General features: G+C 41.4%; 1 protein-coding gene across 1 annotated transcript in view; it reads right to left on the reverse strand.

Annotated features, from left to right (window-relative positions):
* The window catches only part of FREM3 (FRAS1 related extracellular matrix 3), a 70,540-nt gene extending 44,610 nt beyond the window's left edge, over nt 1–25,930 (reverse strand). Inside the window, exons 1-2 of the mRNA XM_059826735.1 lie at nt 20,845–25,930; nt 18,861–18,950 (exon numbers count right to left, since the gene is read on the reverse strand). Coding sequence (XP_059682718.1) covers nt 18,861–18,950; nt 20,845–25,930 — 5,176 coding nt within the window. The remainder of the gene's footprint in view (nt 1–18,860; nt 18,951–20,844) is intronic.
* Between the last annotated feature and the right edge of the window lie 550 nt (nt 25,931–26,480).

A 26,480-nucleotide genomic window follows, 5' to 3' on the forward strand; every position in this document is an offset into this window, starting at 1 on the left:
CTACAAAAGATCAGATGCTAAAGCAGCTCTCAAACAAACTTACTGCTGCTCCAGAGACTGTAAATGTTTTCAAGTACAGGAGTTCATGAGAAGCCCAAGAATTTTTGTTCTGGCAAAGGGGAACTTGGTATTTGCAACAAACCATCATCACTACACTTCTAAATAAACTGGTTTTGCTGGTAGAGGGGAGTTGCATTTAATAGTACAATTAGGAGAAAAATTAGGAGAAAAGAAGTTTTGTATCACAGGCTTGTCTAGTTTTTGTCTGTTTTTCTAACAGCCCCTAACAGTTGTAGATAACTGCAGTCTAGCCATGACATGTCCTATTTAGAAACATTCCCCTTTTTAGAAAGAGATGGAAAGTTTAGAAGTGGAGGGTTTAAGAAGGGGAGAGGGGGCAGGGACTGAGACAGAGCTACTGTAGAAGGATGTGTGCTACGAAGGCACAAAGACACTCCTTAACACCATCCAAGGAATTTCCAGTTGTTCCTGAGAGCAACTTCATGTCGTTACAGAGATACAACACAATTTAGAGGTCACCCACATACATAGTCTTACACACTCTGCTTATTATGAGTTAAGTCTAACTCCTACTCCTTGTTTAAATTAAGAACAAATTAATCTTAATGCAACCAGACAGCTCAAACAACAACAAACTACCCTGAAATCAGGCCTGTGGTCCAACAAAGACATATACAAGACAGATGGGAATAGGAGTTTATTAGCTATTATTTCACAAAAGTCTCTTTGTTTGGAAAGACTCAGAGGAAAAAAAAAAAGAGAAAGGAGAGAGAGAAAAAAGAGACAGACAAAATAAAGGAATATCAGAATAGTGAAGTTAACGACAACAGAAAATATTAATAAACTGGAACATGCCCCTGAGGGAAGCTGAGTGAGCTCCTCAGTCATTTTTCACATTAATTTGAACATGCAGAAAAATTAATTTTTGGCCAGTTCTGTGCCAGAAAAAAATCTTCATCAAAAAAAGGAACTGAAAAACTTCTTTGTCACTTGTTTGTTCTAGATTGTTCTTGGATTTTTATTATGCAGAAGATTATTAAGGAAGTGCACCATCTGCAGAAAGTGATGAGTGTTCCTTGAAAAGTGTTTCTAGGTAAAGCTGATCCTCAAGTCTCTGCTTGAAAGAAGTCATGGTAACTGTGGGAATTTGTTCTTCCACCACCATCTTTTTTTTGTATTAATTACATGAAAAACTATATTCCAAGGAATCATCTTCATTTCCATGTTTAGATTAATTACAGAAACTACCTGCCACTGCAGAGGAAGCAACATCAACCAATTAATTTAATTAGAGAGTCTAAATGGTGCAGTATTCAGTTTACAAGCTATCCATACACAAAAGACTATTTTACCAGAGAATTCTACCAGAGCTTCACAGTAACAAACACGTTCAAGCGTTCTGCAAGCCATCTGAACTGATAAACCAGCAAAACTTACGTGATAAATTTTCCATTAGAAATTTCCTTACCCAGTCATTGTCTTGCATACAACTTACAGTCTGCCTGGGCTTTGATCCTAATCCAGCCTACTACATCTGATCTCATTTAGGCTTCCTCAGTATCAGTTGTTTCAGACAGCTATCAATCCATTTGCAAGCCGTCATGTCTGATTACCTATACAAATGACTTGCCAAATCTCTAAAATATCACGAGAACAATATACAGAATGTTTTTTTACAATGATCCTTTTATCATGAGAATATAAGTGCCTTACAGACTTTACTATAAGCTTTTGAAAGGGCAGTATGATAAACATGCTTTATGGATGGTAGTACAGTGCAGCCAAGGGAAATTAATACAGGAAGTAACAAACCATAAACGAAAGCAGACAGACTGATCAGCAGGCTCCATAGACACCTGTCTGAATTCTGGAGAGGTGCCAAGAGGTATCACAGAACATAAGATACGTTTCTTTCATGCTTCAGAGGCCTTCCCTTTTACTCCCTGGTGAAATGCTTGCCCAGTCTTAAAGATCATTGCCACATGGCTATTTTGCAGAGCCATAGCAAGACCAATGGATGAGGATGGATGACGACAAAAAGGTTTCCTGAACCCTGGAGTCACTTGAAGGGGCTGAAGTACCACAACAGGGTAGTGACCTGGAGTCTCTCCACGAACCTTACAGAAATCAGTATTTGTCTGACAAGGATCAGCATTACAAGAAGTGATGACTGCCTTTGCCTCCCTTTCTCTTGATTTTCTGCCCCTGTAACTCCGTGACAGTCTTGGTTTCTTCACACATGAAGGCTGCTTGCCCATACACCCTGTCCTTTGAGATCCTCAAAAGGGAGTGCCAGCTGGGTTGCCCGAAGAAGCGTGCTTGTTGTGTTTCAAGAGAATGATCATTTCTTACATAATTACATTTTGCAGACAATAAAGAGAAGCACTAGAGCACCGTGAAAGGTGCTTATGTTATCACACTTGGCCAGGACATTCTCTAGGCAAGCCTGTGTATAGGAAGGTAAAGCAGGTACCCAAAACAGAAATGAAAGCTTCCAAATACAACTTTGCTCACTTCTACTCACAGACCTCATGAAGTAGGGAAGTCATCCTCGGTAAGAGCTTCATCATTACTTACACACTGTATCACAACAAAGAAAGCTTGGTAGCAATTTTGTGACATGGCAAACGAGTGATGCCAATGCCATTTAGTCATGGAGCAGGTTGAAATTAGAAGATAATTGCTGAAAAATCTAAGAACAGCCAAACAGCACAAGTAAATAATTGCCTAAAGAAAAATCGATGACTGAGTTATTGAATGTGGCACACAAAGGAGAAGAATGCTATCTTCTACCTATCAATGTACTGATTTGGCAAGTATTTCCTTTATGCTAATCCTTGAATCTGCAGAAAAGATCACAACCTAATTAAGTACCTGCAGACAGATCAACTGGTGCACATGTTTTTAAAAAAAATACTCTTTAAACTTCTGTTCCAGAAACTACATTACTCGGCAGAGAAAATCTTTGGATCTGGTCTTAAATTATCCCCTAGCCCTTCCGCTAACATGAACTGAATCCAAAAGGAATCTCTAAACTGTCAGTGACAGGCTAGGCTAAAGGATATCAGATGAACTTGCAGTCTCCTTCCCAACAGCTCGGTCACTGCCTACGACTGTGCTAGCATGTAACAACGACGACGAAGTTATCTGATGCCTCACATTGACCCAATTTAATAAAAGGTATAGCAATGTGTTCCAGTCATAACTATCATGAACTGACTATGCACTGTAATCGTATAGAATACAAAAATTCAAAATTTACTACCTGGATTGGAAGAAAATGCTACAATTCTTTCAAGTGAACCATAGGCCTGATTTTGAGGTAGCCTATTATTGTTTGAACTGCCTGATTACATGAAGAAGCTTAATTTGTTCACTATGCTAGGACAAGATCAAAGTGATGTAGCTGAGCAGATATACATGACAATCTTAAAAAAAGCTGTTCTTCATGTCTTTGTTCTTCAAATGATACTCATCACACAGTTACACATGCAATCCCTGTCTCTGAGAACAACAATTCTTTGAGTCTCTCCAGCTCCTTTAGGAGAAAGCAGGAGGAAAGATCAATGGATGCATTCATTCTATCCAATACTCCTGCATACGCCATCCTGAACAAAATATAATTTCAGTCATGCTGTTACGTGGTCAGTGACAAAATGCATTACATTTCATAACTGTCAACTTAAATAGAGAGGAAAGATGTATTACCAAGTTTATCATTCTCTGTGCAAAAATAACATCATGACTGACAACACACATGTTCAATGCAAAAAGGATGCAATTATCTTATGCTAATCACAACACAGAATTGCAGAGCTTTCATTATAAACAGAAAGCCTCTACATTTTCCAAAAGGTAACTTTCCGTGTGTGCTAACATGAGATAAAACTACCCATCCATAATGCAAACGGTAGCTTTCATCATAAATTAAGTTCCTCCCCTGAAACAATGCTCTTTTACAACATACTTTAATATGCTTGGCATTTCAGGTCCCTGAAGAAGTTGAGGCTTCACAGTGAGACCTTGGAGATGTTGTAAATCAAGGATCAGTGCAAGAGATTTATGCTACAGTTTGACCTTTAAAGTCTTCCAGCAAGAGGCAGCTGACTGATCCATAGTTTGAATCTGCAGGGCTCATAACCATGATGGTTGTCTTGGGAAGTTATGGCCTTCATAACCCCCCCAAATTACATCAACATGTCAAAACTAGGCAACACAGTTGATACTACAGGCAGTCATTAGGGGAGGCTTCTTAAAGTGCCATACTAGGCAGAGGCTGAACAACAGATAGTACCTTTGAGAGGTGAGAAAGTGCTTTGCCATCTGGGAATGACGAGAATATATTATTCATTTCTTATCTGCAATCACAAAGAAATGTCATAAACCTCTGTAACATCAGGAAAAGTAGCTGCCTAACTTCAGAGATATGTCTTTCCTAGATAAGGCTAATGCAATTGCTGCTGACCTGTGGAGCCATTTCCTGCATAACAAAGTGAACTACACACTGGGTAAGAAGGGCACAAGCCAGAGTAATGGACAGAAACATGGCTGACCTTGGAAAAGTCAGTCTCATCACTGGTACCAGTTAAGTTCAAATGACATGCGAGAAGTCAAATACCTTAAGAAGCATTTTCCTGGTCACAGCACTGGAAGTAGAAAATCCTCCGCTCTTCCTCCCCATCCCAGCAATGATCAGCCAGCCAGGAAAAGAGAGTACAGGCCCTGTCTTAAGAAGAGCACAATGGCTCTTCCCTTTGTCTACACAGAAGATGAAGGTAACAGGGGAGAATCTGGGACCACTTTCATCAAGATGAGTGCTATCAATGCAGCAGCTGTGCCCCTCAAGAGTTCTGGAGACTCAGAGACTTGCCTCTTGGGACACAACCCCCTTATAACCTCCTTTGGAAGATACTGCTTTGGAGCAACGTCTGGTCTGCATATTCTGTCCGTTAAAGTACCTTCACTTAATTTTTTACAGATGAATAACAATACTGAAATGCATTTTCTAGTGTTTCAGAATAGCTGACTTCTAAGAACTGATAACAGGCTGAAACAAATGGAAAATATTAGACTCAGTTATCAAAGAGGTTAATGCTGAGAAGCTCTATGCTGATACTGACAATGAACTTCAAGAAAATTTACATGAAAACAGATAACAAGTTTGCAACTTGTCGCTATTTCAATTTCCATTTTGCATAATTCAGCTTGAGTTCCAAACACCTGAAACTGAATCCCATAGTATCCTAAAAAAATTTTGAGTACTACGGGAGATGCATGTTGAACAGAATAAATAAATTTGTATTCTGTTTGAGACAGGCATATTACGTGGAACAGGTTTATATGTTCTTTATTCTTCCCCAAACTTCTGGATAGTGACAGAGAAAGGAATAACCACACTTTCCTGAATGTATCACACATGTAAATGGCATGATCAATACCCAATAGAAAAGCACATAAAAATACATTTTAAAGTTAATTAGCTCTATGTTATTTATAAACACCTTCTGGATCCCGATTTTGCACTTTGAAACTATACTTCAATTCCTAATTGCCCATCTATGTATTCAGATTGATTCACCAGATGTTAAGGGAATTACAGGGGAATCTCTGCCCCTCTAATTACAAGAGGTTAAACTAGGAGCCATTTCATACCATTCTGAATGCACATTTAATCCTCATGCTTAAAATTCCCATCACTGACAACACTTAACGCAACAAAAATATTTTCCTTTTAATAATACCTTAAAGAAAATTATCTACTTATGCTGTCAAAGACATTAGAAAGACAAATCACAGGCCCATGTGAACCCTGAACACAGAGACAGTAGTTGAATTTATTTTTGCAGAGCTTACTGCTACATAATACAGGAAAAAAAGGAATTACGTAAAGAGGAATTGCTAAAAGACTGTAGAAGAAAAAAATCTGAGATTTGAAAGAACCAGAGGAGGACAGAAGACTGCCCAAGACATGTCAGGTCTTCAGGAAGAACATCATGGGCCATCAAGACATCAATTTCAGCAGCACTAGAAAATGTAATCCTTTAATTAAGTATGTCCTGTTCTGGAAAACAATCCTCCTTAAGTGACAGATTTGAGAAATACTTACTCAGTATTTTTTGGTAAACAGACAAAAAGAAACTCATCTATTGTCCAAGGAGTTGACCTCTCCCAAAAAGAAAAATCTTAACATCCCATCCAGGAAGAACTTACCTGCTGCCACACATTCACAATACAATGCCAGTTGACTGGGGTAACTGTTTTGGTTTAGTTTCCATCAACTTCTGTTACCATTTTGAAGCAATGACAAATATGTCAAGTGCCTGATATACAAAAGCCTTCCTGATACGTTTTACATATCTCATAACAACAGCTTGAATAAACCAGAGACTAAAACATGTGCATCCCTGTTTACCATATACATTCAAGCAAAACTGAAAGAATTGTTACAATAAAACGTCTATGGAACACATTAACTCATCGGTAACAGGAAAGGAAGGCAAATGCATAAATTTAATTAAAAAAAAAAAAGATGGTCTAAAGATAGGTTAATTTCAACAGTAAGTCATAAAAGTTCCTAAATGTCTATTAATGTTATCTTATTTATTAAATTATAATCAGTGTCCATAGATAAATTGCAAGAGACAGCCATCCCATAGACTCCTCCTTTCATATAATTATCCTTCTTTCTCACTCCTGGGCTCTCTCATGTTCTTTTAAATTTTGTCTTATGGCTAAAAGGACGGAGAAAAAGCCTTGTAGTATAAACAAGAGAAGTAAGAAAAATTATGTTCTGGTGCAGGCAAAGCATTCTGGATTTGATAAGTTAGAAGAAAAGGAAGACTTTGCTTTAAGGCTTTTATCATTCTTTGTGAACCCTTCTATTGCAAGCACTGAACCAAGCAACCAATGAAAAGAATGAAACAGACCAGTTGAATTTTCTGTAGGAACCGCCAAATTAGTCAAGGCCATCAAAGGAGTGTGATGGCAGGAGACAGGCAGATCAGAGGGCTTCAACACTTGGGGAAGTTATGGCAGTAACATATCTGATCTGTATTACAGCTGATCTGTAATAACTCTGTGTACATGCTCTGAGGGCAAAAAATGTGTGTGTGTGGGGGGATTACCATAGTCCCATTTCCTTGAGTTTATGTAGGTCTTGAGAGAAACGTATGGAGAACATATGAATCCATGATACTCTTGAATCCATGCTTTAAACAAGTGTTAACTACCATTTTGAGTGGGACTGTATTTGTAGAACCCACATCCTTCTTACATTCTTGGGTAGCCATCAGGAAAATAATCTGCTTATGAAGCCTGAAGCTCTAATAATCTCTGTGATAGTTAGTTATACAAAAAATACAGAAACTGAGCTGACATTTTGCTTGACACAGTAATGCTATATAAACTGGCAACAAGGTATTAACTGGAAAGAACCAGCAATGAAATTTTAATTAAGTATTTTGTTTGCTCTCAAAATATATAAAAAATCTTCTCTCATATTTTGTAGTTGCTTTCCTCAATGTTACCTAGATGCAAGAAAGTAGGGATGTATACATATTTTATCTGCTGTCATTAAGCTACAGAACCAAAATCATGAAGACAAACAAAACGTTTGCATAAAACTCAACTCTGAAAATTTGCTTACCTCCAATATATGCTAGAGTAAAAAATTGCCCCAAAAGACTGAATTAGTCCATGATGATTTAAATCATATCAAACAAAAAATTCCTTCAGAGTTCCTATGAAAAATTAAAAAAGGGGAAAACACAAACATTCTCTAGTCCACTCTGTTTATTTCACATCAACATTAATAATTTTATTAACAAGGTGCCCAGACTCTCTAAAAAAGTACTCTGTGGAAATAAAGTTTAATTTACCTATTAAAAGAAAATCCAACCACACAACCCAATGATAATGTCTTTTACTGCTACTATTATTTAATCACATTCTTAATATATGCAGTTTGGTGCTCTTTTTTGGCACATCTTATCCAAGAACATGCCACCATGGTAGGTGACGCCTTAGGTTCACCAACCAAGCAACTTTCCAGCTGCTTTGCACCATCTGAGCACCTCTGTCTGGATGGAAGCAGCTTACTGAGGACCTGTGCTGTTTCTGTTTAGAAAAGGTTATGGTCTATGAAGCCTAATCAAAGCTCAACGGATTTTTTTTTAAAAGACTTCCATTGACTTCAGAAAGTTTTTATCAGGCTCCTAGATGAGAAGGGACATGAAGACAGAGATAGAAAAAAGTGAAGGATTAAAATAAAATTGTAAATCATATTGTATAGCAAAAACATAGCTTTATCTTTTTTAAACTGTACTTAAAAATTTATGCACGTTCCATTTATTGGGTTCTTTATCAGTAAGTTAAATGAAAAGCAGACTTGTGGGTTGTTCAAAAGACAGCAGTTAAATCTATGCAGAGTTGACTGGAAGGGCCATGGGGCTACCATAGGTGATATATGTATTTGCTAAGGAAAGAGGAAAAACTACTTTTTTTTTTTTTTTATATATAGTCTGCTTACAGAAAGTACAAGAGAGATTACTGTGGCTTTTGAAGGGCAAGATGTAGGTTTCTATATAAACAAGAATATAGAATTTTTTTTTTAAGAATTCATTTTATCCTAATCTTTAGTACAGTCCAGTGAAAAGATTCCAGCAAGGAACTATTTAATACACATGATTTTGAAAAGTTAACACAGAGTTCTCTGTACTGTTTTGCATGATTAAAAACAAATACTCAGCCATGAAATCCTCTATGTACAAAGAAATGTACCTTAAACCTTGCCAATTTCCTGCGCATTTGTTGTTTAGTTTTTCTATACTGTACTCTTAAGACACTTTTAAAGGAACGCAGTTTCCTTTCCTATCAACATGTGCATATTACAGGTGCATATGCTAGCATTAATGTTTAAATATAGTAATTAACTTTAAATAAGCATGAAAATGTTTTTGACAAATTAAATAGTAGTGTTCAGAAGCAGTTCTCAGCGTGTGCCTTTAAACACATGTAATAGGGTGGTCAGATGAAGACCAATGAAGGCAAAAGCATAGTTGCCCTGCTTGCCCCAACAATTATTGTGCCAACAGGCATTATATGAGAACGGAGCTGTGCAGCAGATCCCAGGTACTTAGCAAATTCAAGATTTAACACCATTCACTACGTTCAGTGCAAACCCTCTGGGGGATTTTTAGCTTTATGTGAATTCCAGTATGTAATACTGGGACAACCACTGGACTGACAAGAAAATAGTATGAAAAAGTTTGCGCTCTAGACTGCAAAAATCCCTTTCTCTCCTTTTAAATTCCTTCAATATGCTCAAATAATGATTAACTTAATAATAATATTTCACAGTTTAGCTTTCACCATTAAGGTTTTAAAAGCTTTTAGTGGGATATCAAAGACCACACTCCAAAATTAATCTGAACTCATATAACTGTATGTGTGTGGATCTCCAGCTAAAGCATATAGGACTTTCAAGAAGAGTCAGGATAGAAAAATCAAGTACTTTTTCCCAAAAGTCCATATTACTGTTTGAATCTATCAAACTTCTGGGACTGAAAAGTAATTTCTGAAAATCCGTAATATTGGCCAAAACTCCCTTCCAGCTGACATATTCTAAAGTAGGTCTTGTTGTGACATTGATAACGAATAGGTTCTGCGTGAAAGAATTTTCAGGATTTAGAGCGCCCTGGTTTTAATCTCATTCTCACTGGCACAATACTAGAATTACTTTTTTAGTACCCATCTTTAATTTCTTGAAATTCTTGAAATTAACAGATCAGTCACAGTCAAATCTCATCTACATACTAGGCCTCGTATGCTGTTACTATTAGAAGAAACAATAGAGTATGGAGTAGCATCAACATGAAATGAGACTTGGGACTTTTTTCTTTTAGTTGAGGAAGTTGAGGAAGTCCTCAAAACCCAAGCAAAACATACAATTTTCTTATTAGATGTATGGCAGGTGAGCGAGTAGCTCTTGAAGCTGGTTCAGCTTCAGAATTGCCAAAGCATCTTTGCTGCTTCATCCAGGCCTTGTAAGATCCCAGACAAAAAATCAAAGTTCAAGCATAAAGGCAAAACAGAGGGCAGCACCTTCACAATACTTGCTTCGCATACGGGGCTGCTTCCATACAGTCAGCTTCCAGTGTAACTAGTACTACTCTGGGTATCTGCTCCCACTTCAGATACACATCCTATTTGCTACACACACATAAATGGTATAGATTTGAACCCTATGGATACTGGCTAGAGAAGAACCTTACCTCTGCAAGGACAGGAGTTGTACATAGCAGAAAATAATGAGGCTTTTACAAATGTGACCTCCTAGCTCTTAAGAACCAAAGTTCTTAAGTACCAGAAAGCCACAATCAAGGAGATGGCAACTCTGCAAATACCCAGCATATCTGAGTGAAGATGTGAAGGCAGCAATGTGGAAAACAGCAACACACGAACTAATGAAAAAACAAGAGCAATCAGTGTGAAATAGAAATTATCAAGTGCCAAGTGTCAGGGCTATGCTTGTACCTATTCAAAGGAGATGACAGTCTGTAAGTATTGTGTCTTTGGTAGCCATTGTTGTTATTGTCAGAACAGAACTGGTTAGCAGGTAGAGATCAGCCTCTTTGAGCTACTGACTGTTAGAGCTTTCACATCCTATTTTCTTGTCTCTTGTTTTGGGCCTGCCCTGACACTGGATATTGATAAGGGACAACAACACACAGAAAAAAAAAAAGTTAACACTTGTAAATCAAAGAATCATTCTTTCCAGCCTCAAAGATTCAAAACCTAAACAACAACATAATTTTTTACAAAGAGATGCTTAAATTACTAATGATGCAGTAAGGACGGAAATGTTCAGCACAGATTTCTTTTTTATCACAGACTGATGGCCTTGTATAGGAGGAACTACTTTCTAAAGCAGCACAAACCAAATTCTAAACTGCCACTAGAAAGGATTAAACACCATGTACTTAGGGTAGATATTTTCAAAAAACAACAATCCCATGTACTCTTCAAACACATGTAGTATGTGCCAATAATAAAACAGCTAGCAGATCTTAAGCTCTTTCAGAAAGCACTATTTCTAAATGGGATTAACAAAGGTTAGTACTCAGCAGGATCCTAATCTGTTCCTTTTGTGATCTACGAGCACATCTTTTGTGGTAATACTTGATGATAACAGATAGTTAAAAAAGTTAAAAAAGAGAGGCAAGAACAGGGAAAAATTTGCTGAACTAAGTGAGCTGCCCAGTAGGCAGAGTCTATTAAAACAATACCCACATTTCAATACCTTCAACTGCAAAGTTTTACAGAGATCTTTGTAGATCTTATCAACATATAAAGTAGATAGTATGTATGGAATGAGGCACCTTGTCCTAGAAAGCTGCATTTCTGAAAAGGATCTATTATGCAAAGCAGAAAAAAATTTCAATAATAAGCAATCTTCCACTGCAATACTGGAGCTAGAGAAGCCTTTTTTTTTTTTTTTACAAAGGGGACAACAGCAATTAGGAGCTTCAAGGTTATTTTACTTCTCTACATTACTAAGAATCAGAACTTGGCACACAGTTCTGCTTCCTACAGTTAAAAAAGGCCTTTGAGAAAATGGGGAGACACAGCAAAAGGGACACAAAAATAATTACTGCCTCAGTGAAAAAGTATTTCATATTAGGAACCAAGTACATATAGATGTCTACATGGTGTAAAACAACGCTGTGGTGAGAAACCCGACAGCTCTATCTGGCAAATAGATTTACAAAACAAAGCAGCACCACATGCAGAGATGCGGGTTTGGATTCTGACTGGATTTCAAAAGCTCAACTAAAAGAAAACCAAAAGGTACTTTGACTGCAGAGTAGAAATATTCTTTCTAGGAGAAAACCAAGAGCAATAAACAACTCTTCAATCTAGAACTGTCATGAGAAGAATTTGTAGCACAAAGGTGAAGCCAGACTACTCGAGATTTTGTAAACACACGTTTTCCTCAGTGAGGATAATTACTAGAATATATTAGCATGGAAAGCTATGGCTTTTCCCTTTACTTATTTATGTTTTTAATCTAAAAATCAGGCCTAGATAGTCTATGAAATGTGTTAGTTCAAAGAAGTGGCTTCTGGACTCGGTAAAATAACTTGAGAGAAATTACCTGGGATACACAGCAGAAAGGAGCAAATGACCTAATGGTCCCCTTCTGTTGAAGACACCTGGCTTGAAAAATTTACAGTAGAAATGTCTGGTTTCAACATACTTTTTTTTTTTTTAAAAAAATACCACAGAAGACACAGCAGGGAACTAACAGAAGGCTGCAAAGTTGGATTGGTGAAGGAAGAAGAGAGCTTTAGGAAGTAAAGAATGAAAAGGAGACTGAAAGAAACATGGTTTGGGAAGGAGGGAACATAAAACCTTGATTGCAGTGGTAGTTCAAAATGGTAAGGCTTAATGATAGAACCTAGCAGTGTCAGGGCACAGAGAGGAAAATTAAACTGAAAATGTTCAAATAGGGATGACCATTAGCCTCTGTGTCTTTTTGACTCTCAATCAGGCCCATCAAGCACCTCAAGATGTCAACAATGTTCATATACATAGTACAGAGGCAAAATAGGCAAACTTGTGAATTAAGATTTTTCTTGTGCCCTGCAATTTAACTATTCTTTTCCAGGCCAGGCATCTCACATTATACAGGGTGTAAAAGTAAACTTTGCTAACCATAGTGGTAAAGAAGAACGCTTCATTCTCTTCCTCTTCTCTGTGTTAACAAATACCATATCCTTTCTCTGTCGCCTCTACTCCAGAGTGAGCAGTACCAAATCCTTTAATCTTTTCTTACTGGTCAAGTTTTCTAGATCTCTGGTGATTCTCATTTCTTCCCCTGAAACAGTTTCGCCAGTTTTTCTACAAATTCAGACAAAATTTGTACAAGAAATCTAGTAGGGGTCTTATTAGCACTGAGTGGAACAATTATTTCTTCCATCTTAAAAACAATACTGTCATCCAGTTCCTCTAGTCTAGTATGATTGTTCTCTATTACACAGTAATAAAAATAAAAATCTTGCATTAGCAGAAACAGTCTCCAACACCTCAGATGGGAGGATTAAAATAAAATAAAATAAAAAATAGATAGGTAAAGCCTTGTCTTCAGGTGTGTAACTATTAATTTGGAAAACCTGGCTTTAGAACTGAAAACACTGTAGAGTGCCTATCTTGAAACAGCAACAGATGAAGGGATGAATCAAAGTCATGTCAGAAACACTTCAATGCTTTCATTCCACAATTGCTCAGGTTCTCTCCTTTCAGCAGAAACATAATGCCTTTGCAAACAATTGTATCAAAATAAAGCCTCCCAACCTAATGGCTTTTCATTCTTGAGGTTAACACAGGTAAAATGCATCATTCAGTGCTGTCAAGCATGACAGCAAATTAGAGCACACCAAAACCACATTAAAAATGGAAGGTGTTTTCCCACCGAATTCAAAAGATTCCTGCAGTGCAAGTTATCTGACAAGCTTTGTTGCATAAGAATTCATACACCTTCGCTAATGTTTTCAAACTTTATTAAAAATCAAAAGTTTCTGTAAACCCCTTAAAAATTCTATTTAGCTTGGGAGAAGTGTAGGTTTGGGGGTTTTTTTTAAGGCTGCTTGGAGACAGCTCATCAGCTGGAAATTCTTTGCCTCTTAAATGATGCTCCTTTGTGTCTGAAAGCGGTGAAATTATACCACTGCAACACCTTTTGCAAGGTCTGCAAACTATTTTCAGATTTGTGCATGAGGAGATAGATGCACAAAACCCGCCTACTAAAAAGGAGCAATTTTAGCAAGAGGATGGTACACTGAGTTGCATATGGTAACACAAAATTAATTTGTAAAATCATTAGTAAAATTAGAGGGAATACTACCTACATGTAAGAGTAGACAGTTGCGTTAGATAAATACAGTCATTAACATGCACAAACCTCACCAGATACTAAGTTTGACCAGTAACTACATTCTGCCAGTTTAGGTGACCCAGTTCAAACCAAGGATTGCTAACATTGCCGTATTTCAGTTTATGTTACAAAAGGAAACAACAAAACACGATTTAATTCTGCCAAGAGATTAGTTTTTCACTTGCACATTGTGCATTAACAAGAATACCTATTCTCAAGTGACAGATATCGTAACGTTTCTAGATTTTATAAGCAAGCATGTGACTTACTAAAATACTGTATTAGAATCTGTGAGAACTGCATAGCTCACAGAATTATGAAAGCCTGTATTCTTGTACCTTCTTAGGTGCCAGCTTCAATCAAAACCCTGAGAGGTTATTCAGAATTAAGAAGCCGTACTCGTTGCTTAGAAAAACATTAACAAGCTTAAAGGTAAAAGGCTGAGGCTCCTTATATCAGCCCCAGGGAAGCCTGGATCAGCCCCTGGATCAACTCCCCAGCTGAACAGTCTCAGTCTTTGGAAAGCAAAAGCTAAGAAAAAAGGTGGAAAAATAATGAACTACCAGATAACTGCTAAGTGTTCCTTAGGGTTTTCAGCCAACCACACCTCCTCCACACAATTTATTTGCAGTAGCACCAATCAAATACAGGTGAGAACGTCTCTGAGTGAAATCTCAGGCCAACTAGAATTCACAGCAAAGCTCCCACTAATTTTAGCACAGTCGGATTTTCACCCCGCAGACCTGGGACCACATTGAGTAAAATGCACAGAACAAATTCACACTTTAGATCATACTCTACATTTTTCTTTCTACAGAGCTATTTTTTAGTAGCTAGATGTACATAATACAATATTTTCTTCAGTATTTTATGGATTGCAAATACTCTTTAGTGCATTTCAGTAGGATTTCTTTATCCAAAGGGAATTCTAAGTTTTAGAATCACATTGCACAGAAAGCTTGAAAGAAGCCTGAACTAGTCCCACAAAGTTCACATCAGCAAAACATTGTAGCTTTCAGTATCAGCAAGCTCTCATTACTCTTTGGCAGCAGTAATTGAAAACAAGGTCTAGAGGGCAGCAATGACAGAAGGGTCAACAGGTTAAGTGTACTAAAAAACTACAAAATAAAAAAGGTGAACTCTACAGTTAAATAAAGGAGTTACTCATACAAAATATCACTGAACATAAATCAGGTGGAGAGGCATTGGACTAACCAAGTCTATGCAAGCTGATCTTTGCATGAAAATCACCAAGGAAAAATAACAAATACTTCCGAAATCAAATATGGTAAAGCCAAAAATAACCACTCTAGGTTTACTGCATGTCATTGCTTCATTATAAATCTTTGAACAAACTTAACATTATGCTACCTGTACAGTCACCCCAGGAATAAATCATGAAAACCAGCTGAACCTTACCTACTTTGTATTAAATTTGTACCAACATTTGGTCTGTGAAATGAGCTGCAGGCTCAACACTGAACACTCACAATTCAGAGCTGCCAGTGTGCACCAATAATTAATAAGTTAAAATTTTAGTACTTCCACCCAAATCTTCAGTTTAACAGCAGGAATGGGAACAGTTTCCTCAAGTTAGAGGGGCTGACTTTTCTGAAAGCTGCCAGCCATTCTTTCTCACACATATCACTGATAAAGGTTTCGCAGCAGCTCTCTTAAATAGCAGAACAAGTAGTTATCCAGAAAAAACCCTAAAGGAATCTTTCCTACCCTCAGGTTAGACAAAATGCTATTATTCAAAAGGTATACTCTCCCATTAAAGGGTAAAACTTCTGTCTGGAAGAACCTGATTGTGTTTCTGCAAGGGAAGTGACAAGACAGAGAAAAAGGCATTCATTTTTCTCCTCGCATTCGGTACACACTCACGTGTGCGCGCGCGTGCTTCATTGCTCGGTTTCCTTTGTACTGATGCAAAATAAAATGCTTTTAAGAGGATTTCGGAAGCTAGAACATAAAAAACATAGAAAATAGCAGGCTCTTTCTTGAGTGTTGCTGAAGCAGTTGCAAACTGTACTGAAGCAGTGTACATTCTCTCCTCCTGCTGGGCCTTTATGTATTTTTTTTCCTGAGCTGTACAACAGCTATTACAGTTGTGCCTTCTTTCAGGCACGCCCTCGGAAGATAAATGCCCCTGAGGGAATGTTTAATGTATTTCTAAGCACCAAAGTCATCAAAAGACTAATCCAGATAGAATTTCTTTTAAAAGCATTTCCTTGTGCTATAATAGTAATGACAGTGCTGCCTGTTCAACATTCTTTGCCACACCAAACAAGTTTTAAGTGAATTTCCAGATGTTACTCGCTCAGCACACTCTCCTGTAGCCATGTACTCTTCCTGTAGTTATGCCAGTCACACCAGTATACAACAACCCTTCAGTCAGTGCATACTTTCATTATAAGCGTAGCTGCACACATTTATTGCCACAGTTTTTCTCATCTCTTTTGGTATCTCGAACAGACAAATGATGAAGTAATCTAGCTGAAAGAAATCACTCCATTTAGCAGAGACTGGAAGTGCTGTTAATGAAACCATCTAGTAACTGACTCCCCTTGTGTCCCTGGGTGTATAAGTAGTAAAAATTACCATCTGTTCAGTCATGTCATTCCTTTTTCCCCATTGTTTCTCATCATTATTATATTACCCCACTCAGTCATGCCACAAAGACTTGTATATTCATCAAGTGACAGCAAAATAAGATGTCTATAAGAAACACAGGTAGCAGCTCACAGCACTTTCTCCTGTGTGCTAAGTGAAATGTAAGCAAAAATAGACAAAGAATGCATCTCCAATCTTTAAGTCAATAGCCCCATTTGATTTTAATTGCATCAGTTGCACACTACTTCAAGAAGAGCAAGAAAATAATTGGCTTGTGAAATCTAGCTTGTTTTTTCCATCCCTCTCAGCTGGCCAATATTCAACCTTTTCCTTTCAGCATAACCAGAGGAAGCACAAACCAAAAGCCATTTTCAGTCTGTCATAGCTTTGTCTCCCAATTAGTCTACTGGCTCCTAAAAGAGAAGAACTTTCCAGCTGTAAAGTTGCCAAGGATACAAAGTGCCAGCCATGGGGAATGGTTTGGTGCATTCTTTGCTTATGAAATAGGTCTTCCAGTTTCCTGAAGCCCAGTGTAATGACAGCTGAATTAAATGATTTGCCCACCCGAACCTTAACTAGAAAGGAAATAATTTCCTTCAAGCTATGAATACTGTGCACATTCCCAGCTGCCTACTGTTCTATCTTCATTTGTAAACATGAGAAACTTGTCCCTGACAGGACCACAATGAACCAGAGGTGTGGTTGATCTAATATTGAAAATGTTTTTAATGTCCCTTAAGCTACATAATCTTTCATATATGTGCAAAGTGACAATACCAAATGACTGGTTCCAAACGTTCAATTACTTCTTGGACCATTGAAAGTAAACAACTCGCATTTCATTGTTTTGCTAACTGGTACTCTCAGTGCCCTGCCTGAAAACAGCAGGTGTGGCCCTACAGATGGGATAAGGAAAACACTGTAAGTCATATCCAAGGTGCTCATGTTCATCTTCAAGTCATAAAATGAACCGGTTCATCTCAGCTAATCAAAATGTCTCAGCTAACCAAAGTGTGAGATAGCTCTTAACCTGTAACAGAATGCTTATTTCTCAGGCACATACTTCTCTATGGCTGGATTGGTTTATAGCCAATGGTGGACATAAAACTACAACAATTTATACTGCTACAAGAACAGAAACAGGCTGATTATGGATAGAAAGTAATAACTGGTTTTCAAGAGATCAAGATACACATTTTCTGGCTTGCAATAATTAGAATAGGAAGCCTTAGCAAACTCAAAGAAGCTACTGCTTTTCAGTGACTATCCTCATAACTATCAATGTGGATTTCTTTGTATCAAGTCTGCCAATTTTGTACAAAATATTTTAATAGTGTTTCAGACTTGTTTTGAGGCCCGTTAAGGAAATACTCACAAATTCAGCTTCCTGTCAGATGCTGTGTTAGAACGGTATTCTGACATCTTCTACGCACTCAGGATTACATCAAACTAGTCAGGAAGTTTACAGAGATTATTGTGAAGGCAGATCCTCACACAGAGGTTATTTAACTGAATTGCAAACTTATTTTATGGATCTTCCTGTCTGCCTTTAACTAAGATGAACTTGTGTAAAATTTTGATGAATTCTTAGTGAACTTAATTCCTGTGGACGATTGGGGAAAAATACTGCAGCTTACAGGAAAAAACACAATATGCAAACAGAAAAAAACAGATTTAAAAATAAGATTCATCAAAGGAATACGCAAAAAAATGCAACATACACGTATCGGTTGATATAAATAATCACTGGTCCACTGAAGCCTTTGAAGCAATAACAATCTATGCAAAACAAGGATGTGCTTCTGTATAAATAAGAGCAAAATAGACTTAACCAGCCTATCTTACCATTTTGCCAGGCTCTCAGCCATGATCTAGATCAGCTGAACTCTCATTTAACAAAGGTTAGCATCAATTTTCTCTTTCGATTCAGTAGTCGGCCATGATTCCAAACCCATTAATGCTCCACCTTGCACGGTTAAATTTTTGTAACACGCACAGCCGACCACGAGGGACTGACTGTCACTGCCAACAGTCCTCCATAAAGGCCACTGAACAAACAGCATTGTGACAACAGTATATCCCACTAAGAGTTCATAGCTTGCCACAGCAGTTTGCATTAATTGTGACATAATACATTAAAACAAATAAAGTATCCTGATTTATGTTCCTATGTGTTCATGACACTTTTACATATTACTTATAAAGAAATAATAGATGACTTGTTTATTTAACGTGAACAATCTTCCAGATGGTGTAATTCTAAGATAAGTATAATTAAGCATCTTAATCTTACCATTGTCTTCAACGGAGAAATAAAAGATGTCACTGGTAGCATTATCACCTTCCTTCAGGATGTAGCTGATCTTCATTTCATCAATATCGGCTAAGAAAAGAATGTGCTAAATGAATCATCACAGAATTTTACTACAGAATATAGGACATAGTTCATTCTACCTTTACTATTTGATTACTTATTAGTAAGTTGGCTAGTTTGTAGAGAAAGCATTTCAGCAACCAGACTTGTATGATGTGGCATGGCTTCTTACACTGGTCTATACTCAGCAACACACCATAAATTTAGTTACTAGCTCAAAGAACAATGGCAAAAAAACAGTGAGATATAGTTTTACAATAAATATTTCTTTTTAAATACTAAAGTCACATCCTTGTTTCAGCACATTAGGAAGAATTACTTTGCTATAACCAAATTGAATCTATTGGGAGTAAAGATCTGCCCATTTTTTAAAGATCAATTTCATCAGTTTTTTTTAAGATCTTCTGTGACACACAAGACTGTTGCAGGTACATTGGAAGGGAATATGAGAATGTATTAAACAAATCACAAATAGGTCTAAAAGTCAATAAAATTTTGATTTGATATTCCCAGAAAATAGGGAAAAACCATCCGGATATTTCTAGTACCCTAAAGTTGCAGGTGTATTATCCTGTGCCACATTTCATCAATATAAAGACCTCAGAGAAGTCTTCCACTTTTGCTTTTATTTTAGTTAATAAACAACAATTTCATTTGATATAAAAACGCTCAGGATATACCTAAATGTTCTTTATACTCTATTCAGCATTAAGCTGTTGTAGAGCTCATTCTGGTCGACTAAGAGACTTACTCCCTGGGGTTACTAGTTGCTCTTTTTCTGGCATGGCAGATTTGGCTGCTTTCTGTCAACTAAAAATGCATGAAACATTCTTGAATGAATGCCAAATGATTTTTCACAACACTGTAGCTTGGCAGGTAAACTGCAGAATTTTAAAAATAAATTGTGTTATCATAAACTTAAAGCTACAACCTGTCTGGAGGTTACACATAAATACATAAAATGGAGATAAAGGCTTTTTCTCTCCCCAGATTGTTTTCTCTTGCAAAAGAAAGGTAACATACCTGAGCACATAAAAATAATGGAGACCTCTAATCCTATTAGAGTGTCTAATGAGAATTTTGGTAAATGTTGGTCCCCCTGCTGATAGTCAAAGCACACTGGAGGGTAGGCGAAGTCTAGGCTGGAAGTTTCCTTGTAAAAGCTTTCAACATACTATTCTATCCAGGCCAGATGAATGACAGTCCTAAATGCAGCAAACTCCCTAAGATCGGCTGGAGCACAGGGACATTTATAGAGAGTTTGGCTGCTGTCACTGTGCCCCACCATCCTCTGAGGCTCTTCCCTCTGCACAGGTTTGGTGGAGCTGCCCTAAAGGAGGCCTCCCTGCCTACTGAGCTTTCTCTGTGAAACAGAATCGCACAAAATATAACCCAAACTACTGAGGCTATACTGGGTGTGTCCCCTGCCTTTTTTTCCCCTTTAAATACTAGATCGAGTGACGTGCAGAAATATTAAGCACCTTTCCAAACAATTTTCTCTGAAGACAATAGATTTTTGAGCCTGCGTTTAAGTTCCAGGCAGGCAAACAGGTACATCAGTCTTCAAAAAGAAACTGGTGCAGGATCTCCAAATCACCATTTCAGATTTTATCCCATCTTCTTATGAGCAGTACCATGCTACGTACACGGTAAGATGTACATTTGACACACAGTAGGAAATGTATTAATACATGCACATACAACACAGAACTTTTCTATTGTATCTTCATGGGTAAAACAAAGCTTCATTTCTAAAATGTGTATATTATAATTCTGATCATTTGCATATACTTCATAGTTTGAGACATTACTTTCTAAACCCCCTGAAACAAAGATTCAAATAACATAACACAAAATAACAGCTCATTGAGCCCAATGTTTATAAGCAATCATCAGCACCAACCTTGCATAAATGTTCTAATGCTCTCATTTCCAAGGCCAGTATTAATGATGAAGCCATGCTCTGGCCCATCTGTTATTTTGTATTTCAACAGCTTGTGTGGACTGTCTCGATCCTCTGCCTTTAATGCCTTACTAGTGATCAGGAAGCCTAGATGCCCAGTTGGAAGCCTTCTCAGAGTAGGAGCACCCTTGTTCACCACTAACTGTGGCACTCTGTTGTCCAGTGAACTGATCTGAATCATCATCACCTGGGGTTGATGGATCTCTTTGCTAGTGTCAGGGAAAACATAAAAGTTTGTGTGGGTCCCATCAGTCACAGAGAAGGAGAAACTATCCTGGCTGGTTTCTGTACCATCATGTCTGTAGCTGATAAGGTTCTCATTCAAGTCTTGTTTGGTGAAGCTGGTGACTGGGTAGCTGTTGTTGTACAAAATCTGTCCGTGCACTGGAACCTGAGTGACCGTGAATAGGAGCAAATGATCAGGCGTATCCCCATCTTCCACGGTCAGCTCAAAAGGGGTGATCAGCCTGGTCTCCCCTTCCTCAACAACCAGGTCACCAATAGTTAGAATTGGCTTTTTATTGTCCACATCTGTGATGGAGACCCTGAAGGTACGAAAGACTGGGTTATACCCATCTGTCACTTCAAACTCAAAACTGTCCATCTTCACCTCATCCTCTGCAGTGTGAATGTAGTAAATCTTGTTGCCAGCAAGTTGGAGTTGAGTAAAGGAAACAACGGGTGCTCCAGGCCTGTCTGAGTTCTCTAGATGGCCCCGGGTTGGGGACCGGGTGATGCTGAAATGCAAATTTTCATCAGGACTGTTAATATCACTTGTGCTGAGCAGATCAGTTGTGAGTGTCACCTTTCCACCTTCTTTCAGAGTTACACCCTTGTTGATCACCTCAGGGAAGACCGTATCAATGCTACCAATAGTAATATAGAAGTACCTGTCTATCAAGGCATTAATACCATCAGTAACATCAAATTTAATCAGATCACGCACTCCATGTAGGCCAGTATGAACATAGCGGATAAAACCCTGGTCTAAATCATCTTGTGTGAAGTTTGTGCCTTGTGTAATGTTGCACAGCACTTCCTCTTGTCTGTTCAGATGCTGTAAGAAACCCTGCACAGGTGCCAAACGGATGACATAAACAAGGCTCTTATCCTCAGAATCAATGTCTGTGGCTTTAAGGTCTTGACTAGAGATGACCTTTGACTTGCCAATCTCTACTTCCAGACCATTGTTGATTGCCATCCTGGGGGTCTCATCGTCTACCAGGATCACCATAATCGGCACATTCTGCTCCACTGTGTGGTGTCCATCAGTCAGCTGAATTTGGAAGCTATCTTCTTTTGTCTCCGAATCATCATGTTCATACACAATGCTGGAAACCTCCTGGATCTCCTCCAGGGTGAAGCTCTGAACAGGCACAGTGCCTGTGGACAGCTGCTGCACAACCTGCCCATGCTTAGGAGGGACAGCAATAACAAAACGCAGTTCATCTGGAGGCATGTCTGCATCGGCTCCGTTGAGGATGGGGGTGTCAATCACCAGGCTCATCCCCTCAAGCACCACGAATTCACGCACAAACATCTCTGGCTTTTCATCGTTGGTGGGGATGATGACGATAGGGAAGAACTGTTGAGGTGAGAAGTTAACACCATCAGAGCACTGGAAAGTGAATCTATCCTCCACAGGCTCCACCCCTTTGTGAATGCTCTGCACGTAGCCGACATGGCCCAGACGAACATCTTTGATGGAAAAAGCACTAATGGCAGTACCGGCTCTAGACTTCTCGGACCCTGGGGCTGGAGAGACATTCTCCAAATATCCTGAAGTGGACTGAACTGTGACAATGCACAAGATGTCATCTCTGGGAGTATCTATGTCCTCCACATCCAGCTGATCCAGACTTAGAGTACTCCTCCCTCCCTCGAGGACACTGAGTGGCTCTGCCGCAACTATCACTTCAGGTGCAATGCTGTCCACAGGCAATATAGTTACAGCCACAGGCACCCTTTGTACTGCGCTGCCTCCCACCACCCATTCACTGGAGAGGTCAGAAATGGTGAGATTGAAGGAATCATACCTCTTTTTCAAGCCAATCTCTCCGCTGGTGTGAGCATAGGCTACTGCTCCACTGATGAGGTCATGCTGGGTAAACTTTTCTGATTGCACTCCATCCACGAGGATGTCGCCCAGTTTGGGTGGATCCTGCACAATGAAGGCCAGCACCAAGCCATCTGTATGCTCATCTGTACCCTGGATAAGCAACATAGTAATTTCAGTAGCACCATTTTCCAGGACATCAATGGCTGCTCCCACCTGCCTGTGACCACCAGGGAGAGCAATATTTGAGTTCTCATCATCCACAGGCTGCACAGCAATCTTGACTATGATTGGCACATGATGGACTCCATCACTCACTTCCAACTGGTAAGAATCACTGGCAAACTCATCGCCGTTGTGCTTGTAAGAGATGCGCCCACCAGCAATATCATCTAGCAGGAAAGATTCCCCTTGCACCATCAGACCCTCCTCCAGATAACGTAGATGGCCACGCTCTGGAGCTTGAGTTATAGTGAAGACAATCTGATCTGCAGATGTGTCTTCATCTGTGGCATGCAGTTGATTGCTGGTGAGAAGGAAGCTGTTTCCCTCAAGCACAGTGAAGCCTGTATTGGTGATCTGAGGTGGCTGATTGTCCACTGGCTGCAGGAAGAGAGTAAAGGTACCTTGTACAGAATTGCCAGCTGAGTCCTCTACAAGGAATGTGAACTGAACCACCCGTGGTGTGATCCCCAGCTCCTGATCCGGGGGTCGATATGCCACCTTGTGGTGGTTGACCTGGGCTTGGGTGAAATGTGTAATGGACGCCTCAGGACTCTCAGCCAACACAATCTCTCCAGTGACCACAGAATGGTTCTCATCTGTGTCGGTTGGAGGTGTCAGTAAAATGTACTTCAGCTCCCTGTCATCCGTATCCAGGTCAGTGTACCGTAAATAGTGCTTCTTAAAGACAGTCAGCTGGTATTCCCGCACTATCATCTGCAGGCTAGTACCTGGGTACAATGCAGGTGGCAGGTTGTCCACTGGTTGGACTTTGACAGTGAGCACATGCTCCCCTGACCGGTTAGGGGGGTCATTGTCATCCTGCAGCTGGAACACAATGCGGCCCATCACTGGGCTGGCGCTGTGAGCTCCTGTGTGCCTGAAGAACAGCCTCCCATCGAGGATGTCCTGCTGCAGCCACTCATTCACCACCTTCTCATACATGTGTTCATCCTCCACAAAGTGCCAGGGGGGGGAAGAGGAGTTGCTCTCCAACCCTGCTCTGCTTTCTTTGCTCTCATAAGACGCTGGTTGCTCTGCCTGACGCAGCAACAGCTCACCAAAGCGTTGGGAGCGTAGTAGGGACGTTGCAGAGTCCCCAGCCAGGACAAATCGGACAGAGGTATCATCAGAGTCAATGTCTGTGGCACTGAGGACAAAAGGTGAGATTTGGACAGTCTGGTGCTCACTCAGCACCAGCCCTGTATTTGCATTCAGCAGCGGTGGCTGATCATCATCAGGAGCAATGGTGATGGGGTACAGAAATTCAACCTGGTGCTGCCCATCTGCCATGCGGAAAACAATGTTGTCACTGTAGCTGTGCTCACTGCCATCGTGCTGGTAAATCACCTGCCCTGCTGCTAGCTCTGCAGCAGTGAAGTACTTGCGGCTGGGCGGTACACCCAGTACCTTGAGCTTCCCATATCGCAGGCCCTGTGTGACCCAGACTTTCACCTCTTTCAGATTGTCCTCATCACTGATTTCCAAGTTGCCAGACAGGGGCCGTGACTGGCCCTCAAAGAGCATCAGCTGTGGGCCAGCCACATGACTGAAAGTGGCCACAGGGGCCAACGTGTTCATGGGCTTTACCAGGATCATGAAAGCAAAAGGTTCTGAGGAGGCGCCGTCAGGGTCCAGCACTTCCATTTCCACCTGGAAAAGCCGCTCCTGGTCTGAGTCCAGGGTAGGGGGCTGGTAGGCAATCTTCAGCTCCCTCACCTCCTGCTGCGAGAAGGCAACAAGGGGTCGGCTGGGGTCATCGGTGCTGAGCAGGAAGCCTTGCTGCCGTGGGTCACTGGGCCAGGCAGAGGTGACGTTGAAGATCAAGAAATCCGGGGGGGTCTCCAGGTCCTCAGCAGCCAGCATGTCCAGGGTGAGAGCTGTGAGCGCAAACTGGTCCACCTCCATCATAAGCAGTGCCAAGAAGCTGGGCTTGGGTGGTGTGTTGTCGGCCCCTTCGTGGATTCGCACCAGCACTTGGAAATACTCCCGCTGCTCCGGGCTGGTGGCAGGCAGCACGGATACCCGTGCCGGAATGCAGTCCCGGCCGGGAGAGGCGGTGGCCGCCGTGTGCTTGTAGCGGATCCCCGCTTGCAGCACGGCGGAGCAGGCTCCACTGTAGCCGGCGGGCAGGGGCCGCCCCTCGGCGTCCAGCAGCTGCCCGTAGGCGGGAAGGGGGCCGGCGCCGGCGGCCTCGGGGGGCAGCAGGGTGAGGCGGCAGCGCCGGCCGGGCTCGCCCTCAGGGAAGCCCAGCACCTTGCCGTCCAGGGGGGTGCTGAGCCCCCCCAGCTTCTCCACGGGCAGGGGGAGATTGCGGCTGAGCAGACGCAGTTGCTGGAAGAGTACCTCCACCTCCAGCGTGAAGGGCACGACGAGGGTCCGGTGGTGCGAGTCATAGCGGAGCTGGAGGTGCAGGCGGTACCGGCCGGGGCTGCGGGCCCCGAAGTGGGTGTAGGTGACCTGCCCGCGGGCGAAGGCGCAGGGGAAGCGCGGGGGATCCAGGGCGCCAGCGGGCTGCGGGCCCGGCCCGTTCCCCAGCACCGCCACGGCACACCTGTCCCCCGGCCGCACCCGCAGCACCAGGTCCGCCGCCGGGTCCAGCGAGACTGAGCGGCCGAGGGGGACGCGCAGCCCCCGCCTGGAGACCAGGATAGCAGAGGCATCGGGCTCCACCGCCCCCCGCGCGCTCAGGACCCCGAGCAGCAGCAACGCTGCCGCGGCCGGAACCCCCCGGGACGCCCCGGCCATGGCCCGGCTGCTGCGGGGCGCGCTGCACTCTGCGCCGCCCCCCGCCCCGCCGTGGCTACTGAAGGGCCGGGGCGAGGGCACCGCCCCAGGGTGGGGGTGAGAAGGGCCCTCCCCCAGCGCTACAGCGGGGGCCGCCGCGCCCGGCTGGGGCTCGGGAGGTGCCCGCACGGCAGGCGCGGCGGCAAGGTGCGGGCTAGGGCGGCGAAAAGCCCGAGCGACCCGCGGCGGGCTGCCGAACCGGAGCGGTGCGAGGGAAGCAGCAAGCCCGCCCCTGCCCCCGGCCCCCTTCCCGGCGCAGGCACGGCCTCAGCCTCGCTCCCTCGGGCGGTGCGACAGCGAGAGGATGCAGCCAGGTTAAGGGCGGAAAATAAGGAGAGGTAGGTGAGGCAGGAGAGCGGGAGCGAGCAGCTGAGGAGGAGCGAGGCGGAGCTGCAAGTAGAGGCAGAGGGGAGCAGGCACCTGAGGCGGCCGGGGCAGCCGGGCAGGCGCGGCCCAGCCTTCCCGGGCGGGGACGGGGCTCGTCTCGCTGCCGGGGTAGAGCAGCCCGCAC

The sequence above is a fragment of the Gavia stellata genome, chromosome 19 (assembly GCF_030936135.1).
Source record: "Gavia stellata isolate bGavSte3 chromosome 19, bGavSte3.hap2, whole genome shotgun sequence".
Lineage (NCBI taxonomy): Eukaryota > Metazoa > Chordata > Aves > Gaviiformes > Gaviidae > Gavia > Gavia stellata.